At 28.8% G+C, this 21,289-nt stretch overlaps 1 protein-coding gene across 1 annotated transcript; it reads left to right on the top strand.

The window, feature by feature from the left end:
* Nucleotides 1-5,524, top strand: LOC114423901 (cell division control protein 6 homolog B-like). Its single transcript, XM_028390811.1, has 17 exons — nucleotides 1-212; nucleotides 303-372; nucleotides 460-680; nucleotides 1,066-1,140; nucleotides 1,217-1,317; nucleotides 1,451-1,557; nucleotides 1,641-1,700; nucleotides 1,880-1,953; nucleotides 2,146-2,196; nucleotides 2,384-2,433; nucleotides 2,957-3,092; nucleotides 3,578-3,667; nucleotides 4,328-4,390; nucleotides 4,467-4,562; nucleotides 4,699-4,788; nucleotides 4,910-5,007; nucleotides 5,131-5,524. Exons 1-16 carry the CDS (start codon nucleotides 45-47, stop codon nucleotides 4,937-4,939), a joined length of 1,482 nt encoding a protein of 493 aa, XP_028246612.1. The 5' UTR covers nucleotides 1-44; the 3' UTR covers nucleotides 4,940-5,007; nucleotides 5,131-5,524.
* The last annotated feature ends 15,765 nt before the right edge of the window (nucleotides 5,525-21,289 follow it).

Genomic DNA, 21,289 nt, shown 5'->3' with positions numbered 1-21,289 from the left:
TTGGCGCGCTCATTTGAAGTTTTTCCCGCTAACACAAACCTTATATGATCTCATCTCATAGTGTCTTCTATTACCATTTACCAGATCGCATTTTGCTCTTCAGAACAATGCCAGTCATCGCCGCTAAGCGCACATTGAGATCCCACCCCTCATCGCCCCCTCGCAAATCGCCCCGCCGATGCACCGCCGCAACCCCCAATTCCACTCCAACGGTAATTCCTCAAAACCCTAATTCCCCACCGTTCATTTTCACTTCTCTTTCAGTTCCTTTAACTTATCGATTTCTGTTCTTTCATTTGCAGATGAACAGATTCGGCGCCGACGAAAACCAAGCTGACCCGGAAGCTGTGAAACCCAAGTGGAATCCCAAAGGTGAGATTCTAGTTTCTTTTATTTTCTTTCTTTCTTTTTCCCTTTTTAATTTTGGTTTCTGTAATTTTTGTGGTGGGGAAATAATAGACGGTGAGCAATTGAAGAGGGTGAAGCTGGCATTGCACTTGTCCACTGCGCCGGCTTCGGTCGTGTGCCGCGAGGAGGAGCAGAATGTGGTTTTGGAGTTCTGCAAGGGGTGCGTTGAGCACCAGAAGGCCGGGAGTCTATACATATGTGGCTGTCCCGGAACTGGGAAATCGTTATCTATGGAGAAAGTGAAAGACAAATTACTCATTTGGGCCAAGGAGGTATGATGTACTTGTTGGTTTCATGCTCTTGGTGCTGTCTTTGGTGCCATGGTGATGTTATGGATTGATGATTGTGAACATGTTGCATAGATATTGAAAATTATGTTTTGCCCTTTTTTTTCTTCCTCTTTTCTTTTGAAAATTAACTAGCCCTTGATTGTTATGTCTAATAAGCCATTAGTATGTATTTGATGGGTCCCTTGGTTATTCATAGAGAAGAGTTCGATATGTTGTGCTTGCCCATTGTTGTTTGTAATTGATGATCCCATTTAATTGGCTGAAGAAGCATATGACTATAAGAGATCTTTAACTTGGGATGATCTATCTAAACTGCAATGTGATTTTTGTTCTTTTTTTAATATGATCTTGTCAATATAATTTACAGGCAGGTCTTCCACAGCCAGATGTTTTGTCTGTAAATTGTACAACCTTTACCAACACATCAGATATTTTCACTAAGGTAGGAATGCTGAAGCACATTTCATTGACCTGAAGTTGATGTTATCAGTTGACTGACCCACTGGCTGTTCTAGCAGATACTTGGGTTAAACCAAACACAGGGTAAAAAGGTTTCGGCTACACCCTTACAGCAACTTCAGAACATGTATTCTCAGAAATCGTCTAACAAGAACATGACGTAAGGAACATATACCTGCCCTGGACTATGAATCCCAGAGTTTTTCAAATTGAATATAATGAAGTCTGACATGCATGGAATATTTTTTTTACTTGGATGTTATCAAAGAAGTAATATACCTTCATTGTAACAGATTGATAGTAGCTGATGAGTTAGATTATTTGATAACCAAAGACAGAGGCGTGCTCCATGATCTTTTCATGCTCACCACCTTTCCTTTTTCTAGATGTATATTAATAGGTAAATTTCTTTGAAACACAAAATTGTTCGTGGCTAGTAAATCAGTTTGGGCAATTCAAGACATATTGTGCTTGTTTATACAGGTGTAGCGAATGCAATTGACCTAGCTGATCGATTTCTTCCAAGGCTTACATCACTAAATTGTGAGTAAAATAAAGTCAACAAGTTTATATATAGAAAAATTCATTTTATTTCAAACTCTTTGGATATTGCTTCTCTAATTCTTAATGACCATAGTAATGGAGCTATCCTACTTGTGTACATCATTGGTCATTATTTTTATTGTCTTGTTTTTTAATCTCTTCCATTTGTTTTGTTTCAGGCAAACCTATTGTTGTAAATTTTCGGGCTTACTCTAAAGATCAGATCCTCAAGATTCTTGAAGAAAGGTTAAATGTAAGATTAATTTTATTAAACTTGAGTTATATGGTTGTGCCATCTTCACCTTGAATCATGACCACTAGAAGGAAATTGTCATTGTGATGCTTTGTTAAATAGTTTACTGACTTCATGGAATAAAAAATGTGAACCAAATGTCACATTTTCTTGTTGAATATTTTTGTTAATAACTTTTTGTTTCATCACCAGGAACTTCCTTACACTGTCTTCCAACAGCAAGCCATGGAATTATGTGCTAGGGTCAGTCCATTTATATATTTGAAAAAAATAGTGCTATGCTATCTTTTTTTTTATATTAGGTAAAATGCATTGCTGATAAAAAAAAGAGTAAAATGCAACAAGTCCCATTTTACTATTTGTTTTAAATACACTATTGTAATTCATCTTGAAATAATATGTAGATCCTAAATAGAACTGCACTTTGCAGAAAGTTGCTGCAGCTTCTGGTGACATGCGGAATGCTCTTTGTATATGCGGGTCAGTCATTTATTATTATGATAAATTAGTGCATCCAAGCCTATTCATCAAAAGTGTTCATTTTGTTTATCGAAAAAAGTTGAAATGGAAATTTACTACAGTTCCAGATCTCATCCATAATTTTGTTGATCAAAATTAAGTCTCACCCAATATTTGAACTTAGTTAAAATAATAACTCTCCAATAAACATTTAAATGTATTTGATTAGAGCAAATAAATTAGGAAAAGGGAAGAAGTTAGTTAGGGGGTGTGGTTGAATTGAGGCTTCAGTTAGAGAGTTCTCAGGTTTCTAATACTGGGAGGATTACACACTTACACTTTGATTTGATTCTTCATCTCTAACATCACTGTTGTATCTTTTTGATACTTATCTAGGGATTGAGGAAGTGCCAGTAATAAAAATCCTAGTTCATTTCTCTAATTTGGATCGTTCCTATTAGATTGCTGTCACAATTTGCTTTGTCAATTTAGCAAGAGCAAAATCCAGCAAAAGAACAACTTTAATACTTTATTCCTTTTCCAGGAGGGCAATAGAGATGCTTGAAGCAGAAATTAGAGAGTCTGCCTGCAATTTGAATACTTCATTGGAAGAGATATCATCCTCCAGACAAAATCTTGCTACAGCTCCTGATTTTATGAAAAAACGAGAATTTGAGACTGTAAGTGTTCAATAATTCGTTTCTAATTTTTTAGGCTTACCTACGGATGAATTATGAAATGTTACACTAGAATAAAATTGTAAACAATTTAAGGATGAACTATAATGAGTAGAAATTTGCATTCATAATGCATCTCTTTTGATTAATTAATAGGTTTGGATAAAGTTGTGTTCTAATTTTTAAATTCAGTTGGTTTCTCTCAGGTGTTGTCATGAAATAGATACATTAGTTTTAGTCTGATTTGACTTATCGGTCATACTAGGTATAGTCAACTTAGTTCCATAATAGCATTCTGTATAATTAATATTGTAGCTGCAATAAACTATTTTCTTTAATCAGAATCTGTTCTATTATTGAGGCATTGTTAAAGACATCTGAGCAGCACTATTCAATAATTTTAGATTTATTAAACGAGTAAAGTTCTTCTGTCCTTTACTCTTCCTAACTTTGTACTAAAGGCCTAAGATCCTCAAAATAAATTGCAGGTAAGGACTGATCATATGGCACGTGCCTTGTCCAAGACATATAGATCACCAGTGGTGGATACAATACAATCTCTGCCACATCATCAGCAGGTAACTTGAACTATGAATGTTGTGTGAACTGTAGAGTTAGGCTTCCTATTATTGGAACTAACAATTTTTCATCTACTTTAAATGCTATCTTAGGTTGAATATGTAATAGGCTAATTTCAGTCTTAATTATTATCACAAAAGTCCTATCAAATGTTCAAAACTGAATGGAAGTGTCTTATTAGGACTCTTAACTACAATACGTTAGCAAAATATCATAAATTTCTGCCTGTATAATATGAATTTTATACATTTTTCCAATAAATTTGAAAGATGGAAGAAGGGACCTTTGATCAATCATGTGAACTGTAAGACATTAAGGGTAAGTAGTTTAAAGGCTTGTGTAATAGAATACTCAAATTAACCAAAAGATCTTTGACCAAGGCCAAGTTTGGATAAATTTCTTCATTAGTACTTATAGGAGAAGAAATGAAGAGGTAAAATGAATCAAAATCCTACAAGTTAAAATGAAGTTATGCACTTTAGTTTTAAGCAGAGTTTGATGAGAGCTTTTAAAAATTAAGGTATTAGACATGTAATAAGCTTTTTTTTGGTTGTTTTACTGAATACTGAAATTAATCAAACCCAATGCAGAAGCACCTTTTATACTAGGTTATACTAGGTATTGGCTATAACTTTTTTCTTGATCTGTACTGCTTGCAGATTGTACTCTGCTCTTCTATGAAACATTTTCGTGGAGCCAAGAAAGATACAATCCTTGGAGAGGTATGTTTCTCTCATTCACAAGGGTTTGATCCATTCTGACCTATACATTGATTTCTAAACTGTAATAATGATGCAGTTGTATAAATCGTATGTGGGGGTATGCAAATCTTGTATAATTCCTCCAGCGGGAATCTTGGAATTTTCAAACATGTGCAGAGTGCTAAATGACCAGGTATTGAAGGCAACTCTTGATTTGGTTTTAGATTTCTAGATGTAGCTTCCTGCAACTAGATGATTTTTCATATTCTACTTCAAATGAGGGAAAGTGATAATAGGTGAAATGATGAAGTTATATATTATAACTGCAGGGCCTTATTAAACTTGGACAATCTCGAGAGGATAAATTGAGAAGAGTGTCGCCTAAAGTAGATGAGGGTGATATTACTTTTGCATTGCAGGTATTCTTTCAGTCCCTTTTGATCTTGTATCATTTGAATTTTATTATCCCCAAATTTATTTGCATCTCGAGATTTGTAGTTGATCTTAAATTATTTCTTGCCCTTTAATTCCATGTCACAGGGAGTACGTTTTTTTCATAACTGTCTTTAATGATTCTGCTGATACTGGTAGTTTTCACTCAGCTTGACGTGAGATCAAAGACTCTTCCTTAGATTAAGGTTCGAAGATTTTGTTGTACATTCTTTTTTTAATAGGGGTTTTGTATGTTGTTTAATTTTACGTGTCTATTGTCTTCTCTTTTTGCCAAAATTCTAATAACTTGTTTTCTTGTGCATATGCAGATAAGTTTATTTGGTTCTAACCGGTGTCTTCATTATATGAAGTGGTATACTCGAAGCGTGGAGTTGAAATCACTAGTCCAAAATTTTCACCCAAGAAGCAAAAGCTGTTAGAGAATATTTTATTTTTTTATGCTATTTTATTTTCTCATGAGCTGAGTTGCATCGTGTAATTTATTTAGCTCATCTCACTTAGTAGTGAGTTATAGGAATGAGGCTTTATTGTTTTATTTTCTCAAGAGCAGAAAATAGCTATATATACATTTATTTCATACTATTAAATTAATTTTCTCAAATGTAAAAATCAGTCATGAATTTGTATTATTGAAGTAGGGAGACTATAATATAATCCTGCAAATGGTTGCAGGCAATCAAATGCCAAAAATTAGTTTGAAAATTTAGTGAACTAGAACTGAGGTGGAGTAAGCAAATAATGATGATATGATGAATATATTGTTCTTCAAACTTCAATTTTGGCCTGAAGAGCGGTTAAGATAAATCAAATTTGGTTGTTCCTTTTTTTTTCACTTTTGTACTTTGTAAAACTTACACCTTGTTTGGTAGATACTAGTTTCAGAGAAAAATAAAGTAGACGGAAATAAAAATAGATGAGTGAAGATAGATGAAAAAAAGAAAGATAAATGGAAGTAGATGAGAAATGTAGTTAGATTTCTGCGTAAAATCAATTGAAAAAGTGAAGATGTCTAAAAAATATTTAAAATTACTCTTAAAAGGAAAAACTCTTAAAATCACTAATTGAAAAATAATATAATCATTTGTAATCATAAATTGATATTTATCCTTTACAATGTAAAAACTTATATACTACTAAAATTAAAATCAGACTAAACTAATATTTGCACTGTAAGTGTTTGAGATTTTAAATTAAAATTTCAGATAACATATTATCAACAAAAGTGGATAATAGTTATGTACCATCCGATAATATATTAAAAAATCATGAGAAAAATAGAAGGGAAGTGTATTGTTTTTCCAAATAATGCAACATTATAAGAATTACAAACATAAAAGCATTCAAATTGTCGAACTTCAACTGATAAAAATAATAATTAAACTTCACTAGTTCTTCAAAGATGATTGACTAAGCTAAAATACAATCATTCCAAATTTCGTTACTCCTACTCAAAATTTGGGCATGGTTTGGCTTAAACTGCGGTGATCCCGAAACGAGTTTTTTGGTCATGTTATCATAGCAAGCTTTCCCTACATCCGTGACAACGTTTTTACAGCAATCTTTACTAATTGTACCCGTGCCAAAAAATATCCCAGAATAAAACTGATCACCACAATGTGGATGCAATTTAGCTGTACAATCCTTTAAATATTTCTCATATGATGAGATTATAGGTGGACCAATTGGAACAGAACCAACATCCTCTTGTTGGGCTGGAGTGTTGTTGCATGCATTGCTTCCAAACTTGGCTACTCCTCTCTGAAATTTGGGTTCTCTTTGCTCCAAATTTTGGTAATCCTATATAGTATATGTTGTCAATGCATCATGGCATGGTTTTCCCATGTCATGAATATTTGTGCAACAATCTTTGCTAATTATTTGGTTACCAAAAAATATTGTACCATACATATACAGCTCATCACAAGGTCTGTGCAGCTTCATTATACAAGCAGCTAAGTGTTCTTCTTCATAATCTTCAGCTAAGTGTTGTTTTGAACAATAAAATTTTATTGAGGCTACTGAAATGCTTTGCTAACGTTTGCACGAATGAGTTTTTGTAACCAATGGAACAAACAAAATGTTTTAAACGCTTTTTATTACTTGATAAATGCTAGCCTTTTCAGTTTTCATCTAAACTAAACCAGTGGTTTATTATTTTTCGTTTTTAAAGTGTGCGCTCAAACTTGTCAACTTAAAGTTACCAAATGAAAAATAAAACTGCAATTATAATTTTGGAAACTGAAATTTATTTAAAGGCTTAAATTCATGGTCCCTACAATTTAATATTTTTTTTTTCATTTTCATTCATGTCAATTATTTTTTAATTTTTTTGTAAAATATATTTATATATTTTTTCATTGTTTAAAGTAATTTTTTTTTGTTTATCTAAAACAATTTAAGGACGAAAAATAAAACAAACACATTTTATAAGTAAGGAATAAAATCATTTTTTTAGGGATGGAAATGAAAAAAAAAAATAATTGCAGGGACCAAAAATGTATTTAAACCTTATTTAAATTATTATTGTTAACAGAAATTATTTTATTTTTATTTAAATTTATTTACTTAATATAATAATTTGTTGTAAAATATGTAAAAAAACTATAAATTGTCATTTAAATATATATTATTATCATGTAACCGTGGAATTTTTTAATACAAAAGTATATATTTTTTATTTTATTTTTATTTATACATTATAAATATTTTTAACTTAATGGTCATCTTATTTTGATAAATATTTTTTTTAAAATTTAAATAAACTTTGACTATGAATAAGCTTTTTTATATTAATATCTTAACATTCTAGCTTCTGAAAGAAAAAAAAAAATTCTAGCCATTGTATAAAATTATACTGTTATGAGTGAGAGGAAGAAGATAATTATTATCATCTAAATAATTCCATTTACGTGAATTCAGAATTTTTTTTTATCAATAATTCAAGAACAAATATATTTGAACAACGATAGCGAATTAAGTTAAGTTGTTGGATCATAGTATAAACTGGCAACTCGGCCTGTGGCCCAATATATTTTGTGAACTTGACTTGGTGGTGGCCCAGTATTTATAGATTCTACTATTTATTTTTTTCTGAAAGAAAAATCTCATAATAAATACTCAAGTAGTTAATAATTGAGACACATAGAAAGAGTTGAGGAGTTTGATTTCCAACAAAATAATCCATGTTTGTTAAATTAAATGTGAGGAATGCTGGCTAGAATTATTAAATAAGAATAAAACCTACTAAAAATTGTAATTTCAATTAATACTAACAAATTATATATAGAATCATTAAAAAAGAGGATCAGAGAAAATGTCGCCAACAGTTCTCATTAAACATATATCTTATCTCGGTTCTTCCATCTCTAGACCAAAAAATAGAAATTATATATATTAGCATCATTTAATTAACTCATAATGAATGAATTGAGGAGTAAAAAATCTCAATAACCTTAAACGATTGGAAGTGAGTTTAATCTTAAGGAACTTTGTAACTTGTAAGGTTATTTTCTGGTATAAAAATGATGTTGTAAAATGAAATGGGCTGGTCTAAATTTATTCGATGAATTGTAGAATTTTAACTTTAAATTTTGAAGAAAAAAAACTTTCAGTGGGTTTATGCATTATTTTAAAAGCTCATATATAGTTCACATCAAACCGGGTAGCTTATTTTCTCAAATCTAGTGTAAGAAACATAGTTAATGTTTGTCCCACAACATTATCCTTTTTGATCATTTTATGTGTTATTGAATAACTTCTATCCTTTTTATATACTACAAGAGAAAGTAATAGTCTTTTTCCATATCAGATAGAATTTCTTCAACAATAAAATATAATTAAAAAAACTAATGAAGCATGTAAGTAGAGGAATATTTTGCATAACGAACTAATTTTAAATTTAGTAAGACAATTTAAACATATGATCCATATGGTGAGGAAAATTATTTATCTGGCTTTTATCCAAATTTAAATAGTGTGATGTCCCTTTCTGTTTGCTAAATTTGGCCCTTTCTAACCCCTTTCATAGTGGGCAAGAGGCACAGTTTGTTCAAAGGAGCAAAGGAGATAGTCTTCACTAAATAAAGTGATAGCAACTTGCAAGCTAATCGTGAACTATGAATAATTTGTATTAAATTCAATCATTATAATAAACAATATAATCATTTATTTTTGTTAGGTGCAAAAGAGGACGATTATTAACATATTATCAAACGTGCTTTATTTAATGCATGTATTTATTGTTTAAAATTCACATATGTCTTACTCAATTTTTATTTTAATAAATCTCAGATATATTTTAACGAATAGTAATACAATATGTTAGAAATAGTAGAGTAGATATAATAAATGGTGTTAGTTAGCATTTTTCAAGTAGCAGCCTAGCTAGAAGGTGCAGGTGTTTGAAACTGCGTTCACTAAGCAATAAGCTTATGTTCAACTCATTAACGTGGGTGGGAATTTGACACTTCCAAACAGTGATATACTCAGTGAGCTTTGTTTGTATTGTAAATTAAATAGTTCCAGCTTTAATATTAAAATTCAGAAGAAAAAATAACCATTACCACTACATTAAAATGACGCTCACACACACGTATAAAAATTTAAAGATTTGTTTACTCATTATTATGATCTTCATTTAGCAACAGGACTGGACTCATGTTCTTAGAAAATATAATATCAACTAGACTAATTAATTAACCTTTGTTTACTGTGGCTATACTGGACTGATATTTACGAGAAAATACTTACATGTTACCAATAAAATTCTCATATTTGAAAACGAGATCTCTAACTCACATTTTTTTTTAATTTGTTGGTAATACACACAGCTCAATGTGTGTGTATAATGATGGACAAATTACATTAGTGAATTCCATGATAATTAATAAATATAAATTTGTTGCTTTGCTTGATTTTGCGATTATGTATAGAAATTTATGTATAATCATGAATGGCAAATCAAAATAATTAGAAAGCTCAAGCAACCGAAGCTGGCCCCTCAAAGTTGAAAGTTGAAACAGTATACGATGGAGACAATTATGCACACTGCATCTTGAAAGTGACCACACCCACCCCCAAGATATTTTCCCTATAACAATTCATTTGACCAAAATACCCCCACCACACACTAGAATTTATGTTCACAAGGTCTATAAGACAAGGGTATTTTGGTCATTTAGCAAGGTAGCCTGAAGGAACAGAACAAACACTAGCCAGTGAGATAGAGAAAAAGAGAAGAAAAGATGAGGAGATAAGAAGATTGAGATTAATTGGCGTGGCAATGCTATTATATAATATCATCAGTTTCTGCATGTCTTTGTCCCATAAAGATAATATGTTTGTGCGTGTAGACCCATGTGAATTTGTGACTCTATTAATTATTCTATATATGTTTTGGCCAACGTTTTCTTTTCAGTTGCGATGGGTTAGTTTATTTAATTTCTTCATGATTCTGTTTGCATGCAATCGCTTCTGGACGAATCATTTCCTATCTCCATTGAATTTTTAAGTGACATTGTGACTACTAATGTAAGCCACAGGTATGTCACGCATCTATATCTGTCTATTTATTGTTCATGAGTTAATTAATGAAGATATAGAAATTCAAACATGGATAATCCAACTACCAAGCATCTGGCGGATTAGTTGTGTGAGGTTATTATAACTTAATTATTCAAAAGTTTTAAGTCTAAATTTTAAATATATAATTGTGTTAAATATTTAGAAAAAAAATTAATCACACATACAGTTATACATATAGTTATTTTATCTGATTCAAACAAGATTATCTCTACGGAAAGATATATTTCTATGGTTGAACACCTTTTTTTTCTATTTTCAAGGTTACATCGCCCTTCTTAATTTTGCGCACAAATTCTAGTGATATGTAAAACTTTAATTCAAACTATGTCACTTTAATTTATCTTCAAATATATAATAAAAAATTAATATATTCATATGTATACTTGTAAGGTAATGTGTGTGTATTGAAGTTGGATACCTCAAGTGACAAGGAGATTTTTTGCTAAATTCATGAATTAGTTTTATGAATAGAAAAATATATCAAGGTAAATAGGCGTTAGGAGATTTTTCTCTTCATAAAAGAGTTTACTCTAGTTGGCTTAGATTAGTTAAGATCTAATGTGACTTTGGAAAACTAAATGTTTCAGATTAAAAAAAAAAGCAAACAGATAATTAAAAGGTAATACATGTAAATTATATGTATGTAGCTAGCGATGCATATGTTACTGGAAGAGAAAATATGATGCATGCTTGACATATTGATGTTTATGAACGAATATTAGAAGTCATTTTTAATGTACACAAGCTATTTTTTCTCCAATTCAAAGCCTACTAGTGTACTTTTAGTGAAACACGGTAGCAATGAGTTTATATTTTTGTTTGGTAAAGATGACATGAATCATCTTTGCGGGAATCGATTATGTTTGAACTAAGTTCTATTTTTATATTAAGTGTTTAGATATTTATTATTTATTAAGTGTTTTATGATGATTTGTTAAATATATTTTTTTGCTGAATGGATAAATATTTTGTCTGTACAATTCTTCTGTATAGCAATTTTTAAAATTAAGAAGATAAAAAGAAATGTAAAATAAAATTAATGATGCACTGAATAAAAGTAAAGAAAAAAGAGTTATAAGAATGCGTTATAAAAAATTATGAGTATTAAAAAAATAATATGATTCCTAATTTTATGAATATCTTTAGTGCTTGGGTTTATGCTAGGGGGCAACGTGTACAAGTTGGCTTTCTCTGCTTAGGTGTTTGTATAGTACATCAAGCACTATTCTTCACTGTCCATATTCAGATAAATGGGAAAAATCGTTTTCACATAATGGAGATATTATATATACACATAATTATATGTCGTTTTACTTATTGAACTATTGTATTGTTTTTAGTCAAAATTAGATGCAGCAATGCTAATTTGTGGTTCTAAGTTACAAGGAAAGATATAGGAGCAGATTTAGGAGCACTGTAGAACAACTCAGACATAGCAGAGTTCTAAATTTAATAAATTTTAGATACATTTATCAAATAAGTTAAATAATCATACTATTATTTAAAACTTATTTAATAAAAAATGTCAGGTTTTAAATAATTTTGAAAGTTTTAAGCCTGAGAAATAAACTTATAGACTTGTTTAAGAAAATATAAATAATAAATATCAAACTAAATCTTCAAAGAAAAAACCATATTTCAATAAATAAATCAAACTTAGACTTCAATTTTAAAAAAATAAATCAGATTTATTTAACATAAAATTTGATGTAGCCTAACCCCATTTCTACCAAATGATAATGCTTATGAATCTAACACACTTTCCAAAGTATGAATCTAACTAATTAGTTAGAGGGGGGATTCAAAGCATGAGCATCCACCTTTTAAATAGAGACATTGCATCCGCAATTCACATGTATCTCCACCTTAAATTCTCTATATTCTTGGTACAATAATTGGTGGTTGAGATGAGAATCCATCAAATGGTCACTTTTTTTTTTTGTAATTGAGCCCTCGTGATACACATTTTCAAGTTTTTGTGCAATTGATCAACACCATGGTACGAAGTCCAAAGATTGCAAGACAAGTGCTTCTGTGTGTTACCCCACCGTTTTCAGGCACTTCACTAGACAGGGACAAGTTCGAGCACTGATCTTGCCTACCTTTAAATGCCGTGACCCTCAGAGCCATTGAGGAGAATTATTGATTGCAGTTGTAGGAAATTAAAGGTGTAAGTCGCCTGATTTGTAGATTTTTTGGTGGCTCCTTTGGAGGAGGAGGTCATTTCCAAGATATGAGTAATTTGTTTCGATTGTTTTTGAAATCAATGATTATTCTTATAAATTAATATGAAATTTTTTAACGTGTTTTGTTTTTATTTGTATATTTTTAATTTTTTTTTATAGAAAATCATATCCTTGATTCTAAAAATTACAAAGAATAAATTACTGAAAAGTAAATACATCTTATTGATATATATAATATTAATTAATTTCTTTAAGTTATCATTAAATGTATAATCTCATACTAACACAATTAACTTCTAGATCTCTCTCATTCTTATATGATTCGTTCCTAATGTTACAAAAGGCATCTTGAATCTCACTTTTATTTTATTTTTGTAACTTTTATAAAAATAATAAAAGAGATTTTTTTTCAGCCATTAGATTATGATGCTAGGGTTAGCTGTGTGAAATTTTCCGAATGATCATTAAGCTGGTCAAAATACTTATTCAAATTAAATTAAAAAGTTTAATTGCGGTTCAATCAATAATAATAATAATTTTATAATACAAAAATTTAAAAACAATAAAATAAAATATATCATAATAAAGTCTAAATTTCAATAACACAACAATATCTATTAATTAAAAACAATAAGTTTACATTTAAAAAAAATGACAAGTATCTTAGATTAATTATTTTTTACTTTTTTGAAAAAAATGAAAATGACATCAATGCAAGGGTTAATGATTTATAGTCACATTAATCTAAGCAATATTTGAAAGTGGCAGGGTTGTCAATTTGTCGGCAACTGTATTGTAGCTAGCAGAAACATGCTTGTGCCATGCTTTCATTCCTGTGTGAAACCAATGAAGAAAAGCTAGTTGTTAATTTTTGGCCACGTGCATTGGCTCAACTTTTATCAACACTAGCTATTAATTGTGAGATTTCAAAATAAAATGTTTTTTAACACTCAAATACCTATTAAATACCTAGTGAGAGATAAAGAAAAACACATATATGTACAATAAGTAATATGATGATGTTATAAGAAAAATAAATGAGGTGTTTTAAAAATAAGAGATGTTAAAAAATCATTGCTAGTTTCAAAATGAAGAATGTCCTTCCTAACGATTCTTCCATAGGTATGATAGACTTCAACAAATTTGTAGGGCTCTAGCCTACGTGAGACCATTGAAACATCCTTTTATGTGTGTAACGGGCTACTCGCATGTTCTTATTGCATTGCTTTCAAAGAGATATATGCATGTTTGTTTTCGTGAAAATGATACATTATTTGGTTTTTCTTTCTGTCAAATATTGTTACTCAATGTCACTTTGTTGGCATTTTCTTTTTGGGAAACTCTGTTTGTTTGGTTTGATCATATGCTCTCACTCGTCCATGCACTCTTGGTTCTCTTTGCATTATTCCTCGACATAGAACATGAATTGTCACAACACACTCCCTTATTATTTGCATATATACTTAGTTTTGGTCCCTTTTTTTTCCTTAATTTTTTTAGCGAAGATTAATTTGGTCTTAAAATTAAATTAGAATTAAAGCACTTTATCACAATTCAGTTTAGTACGTACCTCCAGAAAAATTATTTCTTTTAAATGGCCAAAGAGAGAGAGGGAGAGAAAAATGCTTAATTTGAAGGACCAATTTATTTATTTTTAAAAAATACATATGCAAAATCGCAAAGAGGGGCATAACACCCCTCAAGGATAATTAAGACTTGAGTTGCCTTCTTTTCTTCTTTGTTTTTGTCAGAGATGTTTAATTATTTATAGGGGTATCAGTTGACGTATTTTTTAGATATGTTGAATCTAATTTGATCTTTTTTTTAAAAACAAAATTCTCCATATTCTATCATTTTAAAGAAACTCCCTCTTCTAATAAATATTATTTTTATTATATTTCATCATAAAAAATAAATGTGAAACCATAATAATTTAGGACCATAGAAAAATTTCTCCTTCTCACTTAGTATTGTTTTTATGCTTAAGAGAGCAGGATCTATCTATCCTCAAATTGAGATTAAACACCGAAATTTAAACGTTGCTGAATAAATACTATTCTTGTTCCCACGAGTTATGACTAGTCCTTTATAACTAAGTACAGAAATTTAATGCTACGATTTTTCGACTATTATTGCCAAGAATTTAGGGGGAAAGCAGTGGAAGTCAATTGTCAAAGGAGCTTATCCCATTCTTTTGAAAAAAATCATAGAAGAAATTAATAGGTAATCTTTTAGAACCAATTGGACGAGTATGCTTGACGTACCCAAAAACCTTTGCTCTGCAAAATGCAAAATAGTACACAATGCTAGCACACTAACAGGCCATTCATTCACATGCCAGCCTGGTTTGGTTTTATATGTTACCATATTTTATCTAATCGCCACTACTATTTATTTCTTTGTTATTCTTTTTCAAGCTGTATTCGTGCTGTCTCTTTAAAACGATATTATTTTGAGAGTTATGTTAATATTTAATTGTAAAAACATTAACACAATTCTCAAAATAATGATTGTTTTAAAAAAATAGTACAATGAAAGCTTAAAAAGAGAGAACAAAAAAATTAATTTCATTTGTTTGTTAGGGCTTCATTCACGCTAACAACTCGAACCTTTTCTTTCATCTACTTGGGCCCACCCAACTTTGCTATGCAGGCAAATTTGGCCCAGCATGTTTGACCCCACCCTTACCATTTTTGACGGCTAAAAAATAAAGCCAGTTTATGTATGCATCATGGTTCTCTGATCCGATGCAGATCAAAACAACAGTACATTTGGTGATATATGAAAAGTAATAACATACTATAGTCCAAACTCCAAAGTCTAAAATAGGAATATTATCTACCCTGTGAATCAACTACGTGGCTGGTTTCAATTTAATAAGTAAATCTCGACCCTTATTTTAAGTATGTAATTATATTAATTATTCAGTTTTTAAAAAATTATTGTTCATAATAATTCTATTTAATTCAAGCATAAAAACATCAGTTGTGATATCTTTAACTTTAAGTATATGATAGATGTTCAATTTTAGGAATTGATATTCTATACGAATTAATCTTATGAAATTAAAAAAATTTCGTAATCTTATTTTCACATTATTGAACAAAGTTGCATGAAATTAAAAAATTAAATTTAAATTGAGATTAACTAAATTAAGTTTATAATACAAGAGCAAAAATCTTCAATTTATTATGGCATATCAAGATTAATTTTTTTAAAATTTAATGAAAGTTTAAAATGAAATTAAATAAATCCAAGTAATAATATTTTAGAAAATTAAAGTATCATAAACACCTGAGATGCCTCAACACCCAAAAAAAATGAGATGCCTAGCACGTGACTTAAAAAACAAAAAACAATTCATAAAATTATCATGTAATACTAGTGACTCAGATTTATAATAAACGAAAAAATTGTTGGAAGTTTTTAATTTTTGTTTTTGTTTTTAATTTGTTCCGCATATATAATATGAATATGCACCTTTTTTTTTTCGTGCGTGCGCGCGCAAACTAGATGTCATATTTTATTATTCTATCGGAGTAAATAATATACATAACATAGCTATCACTTGAACTGATAATTTTTTTAATTTTATATATATATCTATCTATCTATATATATATATATATATATATATATATATATATATATATATATATATATATATATATATATATATATATATATATATTAACTGGAACAACTTTTGCATTTTAAAACTACGCATCTCTTTGAAATAGTTTGTTTTTTGTGTTTATAATATAAGACATGATAAAATGATAAACTTAATAAAACACTGTCTCCAATAATTTTTTAGCATAAATAAATTATCTATTGAATTATTGAATCACACTATATAAATATGATTGTTACCTATATATATATATATATATATATATATATATATATATATATACACGTGATTTATCACAATTATTTGATCACATTTTAAATAATATAAACATTAATTAATCTTTTAAATTTTTTTAAAAAATATAAACTTAATCTATTTAAGGAGAATTTTCAGTTCAACTATTAGAATAACAAGTTTTTATTAGTGAGTTATTAAAAGTGTCTTTATATATAAAAGTTGAGAATTAATTGGAGAAAACACTAACTTTAATTATTGGAATTGCATTTTTTTATTTGTATATTGGAATTGCATCTAAAAGATAAAATCATGTACGCCTCTTCTGTTTGGGACTTAATTTGGGTAAAGTTAAATAATAATTCAAATGAAAAATATAACTTCAGAACAAAACTCGTTATAGAGGGCCGTTATTCATGTCAAAACTTTCATCTCCATTATTCAGGAAAATAACATTGTTTTAGATCCTTAATGTTATAATATTATATCATATGTCGACTAATCTAAATCATACTAAATGGAACTATTTTAAAAAATAAAGTGCCCCAAACATGAAAATTATTATTTTTTGAAAAGAACATGAAAACTATTTTATCCTCGTGCCTTCATTTCTATTATTATCGACATAATAAGTTCATTACAAAAAAAAAGTGTCATTTACAAAAAAAAACGACATAATAAGTTATGCACGTTCATGATTTGGATATTGACTTATTGAGCATAACATATATCACTAGATTTGGATAATGATTAAACTCTGTTTTTTTTTCGAAGTGGTAAGCATTACTTAATTTAATTTCTGACTTCATGGAATTTTCATTTTTAATCTTCAAATTTGTATAATGTCATTTTCTTTAATATTTTAAAAAATATAAAAGCTAAAATCAATATTACCCTTACGAAATTAAATTCAAATAACAATATTATAAGATAAAAATGAAAATAATGAACACCTACGTCCTCACAGATTAAATTGGGGTTTTACTACATGTGTATTGTGTAATGTTCGTTCGTATTTTCTGCATCATGATTTATATATTCCTATGCTGAAGCACGCTTCCCAAATAAAAAAGATGGAAGAATAGACATGCAGTATTTTTATATATTATCAACACATCATATTCAAATTATTCATCATATTCCTACGAGTGCGACAAAGTACGAAAGAATCTCTCCCCTTCTATACCAAAAAAAACGAATCTCTCTCTTTGGGAGACCATTGAGATTACTATCAAGAAAGGAAAATTGAAAATGAAATCATGCCTTGGAAACAATCTCCACCGTTGAATATGATCTGAATATCACTCTTCTAGCCGTTGATTGGATTTTGCTGTCTTCCTCATGGAACCAGCTATTCTGCAACTTGCCCTTATTTTCACTTTCATTTTCCCTAATAATTTTATTCTTCTGAGTTTCATTCTGCACCGTTGGTTTTTTTTTTATGATTTTAGTGCCCGTGGAAAATATAAAACATTGATAACTATCAAATTAAATAAGTGGTTCGAGATTTAGTAATGAAGATATTTAGTCATATTTTAAATAATGGGTGCCATGTTGTGCTGCACAAAAACAATGATAGGGTCTTTAGTTCTCATCATCGAATCTTAATTATCAATTGACTAACATTTGAAATTTCCCATATGTCTAAAATGTATTACTTCGATTTACTAAAATAAGCATGTTGTCACTTTGTTTTCATGAACTTCTAGAATTATTTTGCGCTATTTTCGTCAACAGCTTGTGGAGTAAGGTGATGGGTGCATGATATATTTTGTTATAATTGTGTAGATTTGTATCACGGTTTGTGATTTTTCTAGGTTTTGCTTTTGGTGAGAATATGCTTGGAAAGAGTAATTAGACGCTAAAAGTAAACCGTGTTGATCTTCGACAGCATATATCACAAGAATTATTGGTATCATTGAAAATTACATATTACATTATATATATATATATATATATATATATATAATCATTTTCAATAATTTACATATACTTTCCATATATTTAGTCTGTTATTAGGTAAATTTAGTACTTTAATTTTGTAATATTCTTCTTCAAAATTAATTATATAACCAAATTTCAACATTTCTAAACAATTTTTTTATGTTTGGGCTCTGTACCTCCACGATTGAAATTAAGAAACATAATGTTGCCGTGCTGAACTTAAAATGGTTAATGACATTGTGTAGCAGTAGCACTTACTTTTCAAAATACTATTCATTGTAGCCCTGTAGATCAATTTCACAGTATAGAAAAAATATATTAATATCACTTTTGTTACCTTGAAAAGACAGATTATTTGTGTTTCTTTTTTTTGTTGAATGAGACAGAATTATTTGTCTTATGCAACATGAATATGCTACATGACTAGTTAGTAAAGGAAAAAAAAAACAATTTAGTGTTTTCCTCATTATTTTTCAACAATTTAAAAATAACGGAACAAATATCGCGGTAATATATAACAAGCTAGGACATTTATGGTTTTACTTAATATAGAAAAAAATGATTGGTGATACTTTTTCACTATACTTCTCATTGATTAATATTTTTTGTTTATAGTGAAGATATATTCGGTCTATTTTTTCATGTTATATTCACCCGTCTTTTACCACTTATATTATTTATCATATCATATTACTTAATTATCATTGCTTATAAAAAATCTCTTAATTATCATGTATTATATTTCTACCTTTTCCTTATTTTTTTTTATTAAGTATCATTTCTACTGTGTGTTTGGTGGCTAGAAAATAAAAGGAAATATGATGTGAGAAGGAAAAGAAAATCATCTTATTTAATAAGTGGAGAATAAGTTAAAAAGAAACTCACATGTTGAGTGTTTATTTTAAGATGAAAAAAAAGAGAAAGGTAATATTATATAATAAATGACTAAAATATTTTTTTTATTAAGATGTTTATTTCATTTAATGTGCGTACCTAATTTTTTTCTTTTCTTTTATTTCATATTGATGAAAATTTATAAAATTATATATTTTTATTTATTTATTTTTCTGTTTAAAATTTTTCTCTAACTAATCCATTGTATGGTAGCATGGATGGAAATATATAATATGAATGAAAATAATTTTAAGTGTTTGAAAAACAAAGATGAAAATAATTTTAAAAGTTATAGAATGCATTGTATTATTTTTAACTTAATTTTATTCTTCTCTTTATTTTTCTCATTTTCGTTATATTTTTATTTTATTTATCATCTATTATCATTATTTTTATTTTTATGTACCTTATTTTCATCATGTATACCAAAATGTGCCATTAGAGTAAAAGTATATACCAATTTTTTTCATACTGAAATCGAGTGACCTGTCACGTCACTTAAATGGACAAATGGTTCAAGAGCTATTATCAGTTTATCACTTCATATAAAGCCAAAGTAGCTTGCGTACATCAAGTGACAGGGCATAAATGAAAACGCTTATAACCATAGTTTTTTTAAATAAAAACAATTTACTTAAGTTTTTTGTAAGAATAAAAAATATTGAGAAGTGAATCAAGTGATTGTTGCAACTTGCAAGTCTCTTCCTTTATGTACGGTTGTTTTCGAGAAGAAAATAAAAGAAAAGGATTGGCTATGAATTGAAAGCCATATTGTCATTTTATTGTTATTACTAAAAAATGGAAAACATCACCTATAAAATGGAAAATATTAGAATAATGTAAGAAAAATACTATGCTAGTGTAATTGTATTGTAACCTATACTCTTGTCATATCAATTTTTATTTAATTTATTTAAATTAATATTCTTTATTAATTACACAAAATAGCTGTTTTCCCACTAAATATTGTTTTAGTAGACTTTATAAAGACAAACCTACAACATTTTATTAAACTAGGATTTAATTAGTCATTCTTGTTAGTCTTCTATATGCCAGATATAATATTCATTAAATTTCTTAAGCTGAAATTATCACATGATATTTTCTTTTAATTTTTTATTAATCACCTATTTTTCATTAACTTTCATTTATTTAATCTATACGTATTCTTGACCTTTTGTATTTTTGACCTTTTAAATATACTTCTTTAATACTGATAAAAAAATACTTTGAATTATAGTCTATTTATTTATTTTTATTAAAACAATGTAAAATTGTTGGGACTTCAATTTTATTTAATGAGTTTTACTCATATAAAAATCTTGTAGATTTCGATAATTTTAATGAAAAATATTTTAAAGCAGTAAAAAAAATACTATTTTAAAAAGTAGTGTATTACTAAGATATTTTTTTGGTAAGAATATTTTCCTTAAATTTTCAGATGCGAAAAAAGATATGGAAATGGAAATAAAGTAAAGCTGGTGTGGGGGGTGGAAACAATGCTCCTATTATGAAGGAGACGACAAAAGAAGAAAATGTTTCTAATATCTTTAGGATAAGGATACGTGTCCTTTCGTAGGGTCATTAACCAGAGGGTCGGTGATGAATCACGTATTTTCACGACCTTTTGGTAAATTTCCCCCAAAAGTAACTTCGATTTTTCCATCCCAAAAAAACAACCACTAATTAATAAGGGTTTTAGATATTTTTAATGCCCCCTTTAAAAATAAATCGGAGCTAGATGGGACATAATTCAATTGTATTAATTGACCTTATTTTATCAACAATGAATAATCACTGAAATTTAAGTTTATGCATTTTGAGTGTGGAAATATTCATCCATAACTATAGTACTATATAGTAGTACATCATTTAATTAATTTCTATTTATTAAAGCTTCGAGCGTTTTATTTTATCAGATGTTAAAGTAGAGTTTTTTTTTTTTTTTACCGACACTAAATCAAACTTATACTCTTCGATAACTTATACGCA

The sequence above is a fragment of the Glycine soja genome, chromosome 8 (genome assembly GCF_004193775.1).
Source record: "Glycine soja cultivar W05 chromosome 8, ASM419377v2, whole genome shotgun sequence".
Lineage (NCBI taxonomy): Eukaryota > Viridiplantae > Streptophyta > Magnoliopsida > Fabales > Fabaceae > Glycine > Glycine soja.
The sequence above is the reverse complement of the archived record's forward strand: the minus strand, read 5'-3'. Positions and strand labels throughout refer to the sequence as shown.